The following is a 6,268-nucleotide window of genomic DNA, read 5'->3' as shown; positions in this document are numbered from 1 at the left end:
AGCACGCATGCTTTCTAAAAAAGAAAAAAACTCGTCTTCCCGTCTCGTTTCCTTATCTCTTCTATTTTTATTGGACAAGTGGCTGACGTTTGATGGATATGATTAGTCCACGGACATTTGTTGGTATCCAGCAGGTGATCCGCGTTGGAGTCGATGCGCTTCAAAGACGAGGAAGAAGAAATGGTGGTTGCGCCGCAGCGCGACGCGAACAGATTGGTCAAAGGCGACGTCGCGATCCCTGCAATCTCCGTCGGCCGGTCGATCTCACCCTCTCCTGTTACCAATTCATTTGTCTCCACCTTTTCTCTATATAAGTAGAGTGATGGTTCTCTTTTATTCTTTCCGGCCGTTTGCCTTTTCAGAATCAGATATCTCGGCCGTCCAATCAATTACGATATGGTCGGTCGATCGATGCCTACGTACAAGAAAGCGACCACGGTCGGTCGACGTACGCTTGTGTGCGAGTCGTAATAATTATTACTCTCAACGCTATATTTTATACAGTATTTGATAAGTTAGAGCATAACCTCAATGTTCCACGGCAGGATGGGTGGTGGATACTGTCTGTTTGTTCGACCGCGCCAAATAAAATGTGCGTCGCCAAAAAGCGGGTGAAATACAGTGGCAGACAAAGATACTGGTTCAAAAAAGGAGCTGTGATTTTTTCTGGGTTACGTCCGTATTTCGACAGGCTGGGAAAGCGCGGGCTCACTAGGCCGGAACGGGCATGACGGCGTACCGTTCAAGTAGGTTTCAGCCCTTACCCTCAAAAAAAAAAGTAGGTTTCAGCCCAAGTTCAAGAAAGTTTCTTTTTCTCAAAAAAAATTGAAGAAACTATCGAACTTAAGGCCTTGCGGCGCCAGTCTTTTATCTTGCCGTTTGCATCCACACAAGGCCGACAGCAAAGATATCATTTGACTTTTCTTTTCTGCAATTCGGTATGGCAAAACTGGGGAAACAACAAAATCTTGACAGAAAAGTATCACTCCAATTACGACACAAGAACCCAAAACGACAGGACATGCTACAACTGCTTCAGTGCAGTTTGATTTTGGTTTCCTCTTGCTCCGGCAAACCATGCAAGAATATCTTTTCAGTTTGGGTGTTGAATCAATCCAGGTCTACCTAAGATTACGCCCCTACTAAAGGCAGGCTTTGCTCAACACAAACAAGAATCCAATCACCACCAGCACACAAAAAATACATAGCTGCTCAACTTGATCCAACACGAAAACATTCTGCATACAAACACGAGCGTAGAAACACATCGACAAACTGTCACGAGGGTTGTTACAAGTACAATCTCTTCCAGTCAAGCATTCACCCCACCACATCACTACTAGCTACTCGGCAGTCGGCACACCAAAGAGAAAAACAACCAAACAAAAAGTCTTCTCGGCCTGGAAGGGGCGAGCGCTAGGTTTAGGTTGGTTTCCTCATGTTGCGCCCCGCCCTGATCACCTCATCCACTAGCAACAGCTGCGACGCGATGATGGGTCTGCACCACCAAACAAACAAACAAACATCGTTTGTCATGTCACACATCATAGATAACATCCGTTCTTCTTTTCTCGAGAATGAATGGGTCAGCTGAGAAACAAACGCTCTGTTATCACATACCCGGAATTGACGATCTGGCGCTTCACAGAGTAGTTGTCGTAGATGCCTTCCATCTCAGGGTCGACCGGCTCACCAGTGTTATGGTTCAGCCCCACCGTCAGCCCACGGTCATGCTCATTCTGTTGTACAGTATGGAACATCAGCCAACACATACAGTTACAGCTTTTCTGATGCACAAACTCGAGACAACAGAAGTGCAAGGAAGAGATAAGACAACAAGTGGAAGTGCATACCTCAAGAGAGACAATAACGTCCTGGGTATCTAAGCCCGAATTCTCCGCTAGCGTCTTGGGGATAACGAGTAGAGCATCGGCAAATGCCCCCACCCCAAGTTGGGCTCGCTGTTGTTAAGATTCCAAAAAGTTAGCAATGGCATACTGATATGGATACAGTAGAAAAGAGCATGTCAATTCTTCAATGCACTTACTCCTTTAACAGTTTTCTTCACATTGTCAATGAGATGCTTCCTTGCAGCCATCTCGAATGCTCCAGCGCCCTACAATTGACATATCAAATAGAAAATATAAGCTGACAAAGAAAACACCAGTCAACCAAGATCCAAAGCAAATAAGCAAGATCCTCAAGCAAAACAAGACAGCCTGCGATAATAAAGTGGACGCCATAAGCAACCAGTCAGACAGCACCAACGCATGTAAGAAAATAATTAAGAGTAACATAACAATATCAATTAGCATCAACACTATTACCTCTATGAATTATGACACGCCTGACCCCAACAAACAATGCAATTAATGCCTCGATATAAATGAAGTTGAACGCACCAGGATGATAATCAAGGTAAAAATATAATGACAATTTACTATGCTCAAGTAGTTCATGAAGTTCCCCGCACATCATGCTAACTACGAAATCCTAATCAATCGAGACCCACATATCGATAGCATAAGCTCAGCTACACGATGTTCAAATGTGCATATTTATTTAGCCAAACATTTGTTTAGATGCTGTCATGCAGAATAAATTTAAAAATCATACCAGCACAACAGCTTCATCCTCAACTGTGTTCTTCACAGATCTTAGACCATCTCGTACAGCATCCTTAATTTGTGCAATGGTGTGATCATTAGGTCCTGAAGAGAGTTGAATTTATAGTAAATTTCCAGCACAGGTTGTTTTGGAAAAGATCCTATTGTTTCTTGAGAATGAACTGACCTTTGATCAATATAGTACAGGAGTGAGGATTCTTAACATTCTCCACGAACGTGTATTTTTCTTCTCCAAGAACATGCTCATAGACAAGCCCAGCCCAGCCAAGACACTCTTCAGTCATGCCTTCAACTGAATTGATGGCTTCGCCACCACATGCTAGCACAAGTCTCTCCATGTTCCTCCGCTTCGCTCTTCGGAGAGCAATAATCTGCAGCATGCAAATTCTTGAGCTTAAAATGCAACAAGGCCCCCATGCAAGAACTTGTCACTTCAAAATTAACAATGCATGAACAGAAAGCTGAATAATTTATTGCATTGCCATCATTTGAAATATTGATCGTCATGCTTAGGTTTGAGATAGCTACATCTTGTGGCTTATATAGTAGCATTGTTTATAATGTCATATCAACTTTCATGTTACAAGTTCAGCTGGTGACACCATGACACAAATTTTTACCTAGACCCCCAAACAGATCAAGGTCGAATGTAACAAAATTAGAACCATCATGTAGAAACAAGTCAGAATTGGTTACCCCAGCTCTAGCTAGGAGATCGAGGGACGGAGGATCGATGCCCTTTTGGTTGATCACCACAAAATTCTTGTCAGTTCCTGCGCAAACCTGCATGGCCAAGGAAACACGTGAAGACAATATTTTCCAAACACGCACACACGAGAGAGAGAGAGAGACGCTAAGCAAATACCTTATTTTTCAATTCAATGATCTTCTGGACACGTTCATCAACTTGACGCCTCTCTGCAGTAACCATCTTTTCTCTTTGTTCTGCGTTTGAGTAGAAGAATCCTGCATTGATTTCACTGATAAACTTATGCGTCAGTTAAACAGTTCCCTTCACTGATGCATGTAAAACAGGTAAAGACAGACTGCTGATGTGCACTACTAGTTGCCCCACAACGTGCAAGAAAATAACAGGAGGTGACTAAAGACCATGATTGTAGGCAAGATTCTACATGTTTTTGACAAATATTGGAGTATGAACCTTCTTATATTTGGTGCAGCCAAATTGAAAGAATGTATCTATGGTGATTAATAGAACTACAGTACGCAACAAAGCACTCTATGCAAAAGTATGCACCTTTTCTCGTATTCCAGTGATACATTAGCTGTCAGGATGTAACAATTCTCTGCTCTGCGCTTCATGTCAGGGTGCCGAGAACCATGGTCAAGGACCAGACCCTCAATCTACAAAAAAACAAAGGAACAAGTGTTCTGACGTTACATTACAATAACTAAGGTTCATTTATTTGTGTGGCAAAGAATACATATGAACAGAACCAAAAACTACAATAAACAGGTAGCCATGTTCACAAGCTTGTGACTGAAAATACATATGAACTATTTATACAAAGGTATATGAAGTTCAGAAGGAATGTTATATTAGGAAAACTGCAAAGAAAAGAAAAACAATACATACCAGACGTGTGTCGACATCGAATTTGTGGCGCATATGCATTATTTCCACCATAAAAAGATCAATTGGTTGATCACTTTGGCGGATGCATAGGACCTACAGCATGGACCATATACAGAAAATAGAAATATGCTAAGCAATTTTGTGGAATAAAAGCCTCCAAAGGAAACACTGTAGAAGAAATATAACATTACCGCATTCACAACAATATCAGTCAACTGATCAGCCAATCCTTCATACAGCTACAAAATATCAAATTTTGTGTAAGCCTTGGTATATATGTGTGCATTTGTTTCCAGAGAAAAATGGTGAAATAGAGTGCAATCACCTTTGTCCTAAGAGTTGTTCTTGCTACCATTTTCAAGATCTCCCTGTCGGGTTGATCACCGATAACGACTGCTGTCTTGAATGTCTCGAGAAATTCAAGAGTTGCTTTCTTGGCAACCTCAAAGCCATCAACCAAAAACCGTGGATGAGTACCTGCAAAAAATAACAATCTGTTACTATGTACTTATAGCAAGGAGCAGGCTACCATATAAACACATGGGTTTTCCCTCTAAGAAACAGCACAGCAATTAGAGGCAACATTTTGTCACAAGTTTAGAGCAGAAGGCCCATATGTTAAGGTTAATCTTTTCGCTATAATGTGTAGCAATCAACTGGGAAATGCATGTTCAGAGCACAATATTGTCCACAAAATTCATGTTTCCATGCTGCAAGAGTTGTCTTTTATCTTAAAATAAAAATTCAAAATTATACTGCATTACCCTCTATCTTCAGTTGGATATTGATCCAGCCAATTAGTTGCGCTACAGTCACATTCAAATATCCCAAGGATGCAACACCCATATCCCATAAACGTTAAACAGTGGCACAGGACAACTATTATTTATCTTCACCTACTGCGTAGGCACTTGTGTTTACATGTGAAGAAGATTGCATTAGTATCTAAAAGCAGACATTCGTAATCCTAATCAACTAATTGGATGCATTAAGCCCGAATACCAGCCGATGATCCCCAGCAGAAGAATACAGTTCAGAAAGATTAACAGCAAACATCGCACAAGCACATATTTGGCCAAAAAGGGGTACACCTTATGAAAAGGGTAATCACGTTTAACTGTATAGAGCTCTCATAGATGCCTAAACAGCATTTCAAATGCAAGCAGCAAATTTCATGCAACAACAACCATATCAGTGATTAGGATCATCAAATGCAGATAAGAGGGATGGGACCCAATGTACAGACCTTCTTCGATGCATCGCTCGGACATCTTCATAAGCTCCCCGATGAAAAGCACTGTGGATGTGGTGCCGTCACCACTCGTGTCGTCCTGCGCCACCGCTGTCCTCGCAATCATGATTGCCGTTGGGTTCTGGATTTGCTGCGAATAGCAACAACACAAAAGCCTCAGAAACCGGACAGAAGAGCATGCATCATAAGGTCATCAGTGTGAGCATATTTAATTAATAATACCATTTCTTTCAAGAGTGTGTTCCCGTCCTTGGTCAGCTTGATGTCACCAGCTCCACCCACGAGCCTGTTCATCGGAGATCAAAGAACCAGTCAGATATAGCAAACATCACGGTCGCTATGCCTAAAGATCTAACCATGAAAATCAACTCTAATTTTATACTTCAACAGCTTCAAAGATTGACAGTAACCAACTAATTGCTGACCCCTACTTGATCCAATCAGCAAAAAACCCAATGCATTGCTGAAAGCAGATTGTTACCGTGGCATTATTCCGCCCACAGACAGTTCTAAGCCTGAACAGCCAGTTAACGACAACCCACAAGACGAAGGCAACCTGGATCGAAATAGGGAAAGAATAGATCCTCTTCCTAGTCTAACGAGCGCGCTCAGGTGAGGGATGGGTCACGAGGCCCATGGAGACGCGCAGATCACCACCCAGGCGCCGCCGTTCCAAATCTGCCTGCCTACGCAAACCTAGGCGGAGGGGGAGGCTCGCGCGATCTGGCGCCGCGCCGCGCAGTGCGGGGAAGGCTGGCTAGCGGGCAAGCGGGCAGAGGGGAGGGGGAGGGG

General features: G+C 42.8%; 1 protein-coding gene across 1 annotated transcript in view; it reads right to left on the bottom strand.

Annotated features, from left to right (window-relative positions):
• Positions 1-1,179: 1,179 nt before the first annotated feature.
• LOC119318575 (T-complex protein 1 subunit zeta 1-like) overlaps positions 1,180-6,268 on the bottom strand; it is a 5,646-nt gene continuing 557 nt past the window's right edge. Inside the window, exons 2-15 of the mRNA XM_037593155.1 lie at positions 5,699-5,777; positions 5,471-5,606; positions 4,550-4,701; positions 4,416-4,463; positions 4,225-4,317; positions 3,886-3,992; positions 3,493-3,607; positions 3,324-3,410; positions 2,794-2,998; positions 2,617-2,711; positions 2,048-2,116; positions 1,854-1,961; positions 1,621-1,739; positions 1,180-1,498 (exon numbers count right to left, since the gene is read on the bottom strand). Of these exons, the coding sequence (XP_037449052.1) occupies positions 1,423-1,498; positions 1,621-1,739; positions 1,854-1,961; positions 2,048-2,116; positions 2,617-2,711; positions 2,794-2,998; positions 3,324-3,410; positions 3,493-3,607; positions 3,886-3,992; positions 4,225-4,317; positions 4,416-4,463; positions 4,550-4,701; positions 5,471-5,606; positions 5,699-5,777 (1,489 nt within the window). The 3' untranslated portion in view covers positions 1,180-1,422. The remainder of the gene's footprint in view (positions 1,499-1,620; positions 1,740-1,853; positions 1,962-2,047; positions 2,117-2,616; positions 2,712-2,793; positions 2,999-3,323; positions 3,411-3,492; positions 3,608-3,885; positions 3,993-4,224; positions 4,318-4,415; positions 4,464-4,549; positions 4,702-5,470; positions 5,607-5,698; positions 5,778-6,268) is intronic.

This window comes from Triticum dicoccoides, chromosome 6A (genome assembly GCF_002162155.2).
Source record: "Triticum dicoccoides isolate Atlit2015 ecotype Zavitan chromosome 6A, WEW_v2.0, whole genome shotgun sequence".
Classification (NCBI taxonomy): domain Eukaryota; kingdom Viridiplantae; phylum Streptophyta; class Magnoliopsida; order Poales; family Poaceae; genus Triticum; species Triticum dicoccoides.
Note: the sequence above shows the minus strand (reverse complement) of the source record. Positions and strands in the feature narration are given on the sequence as shown.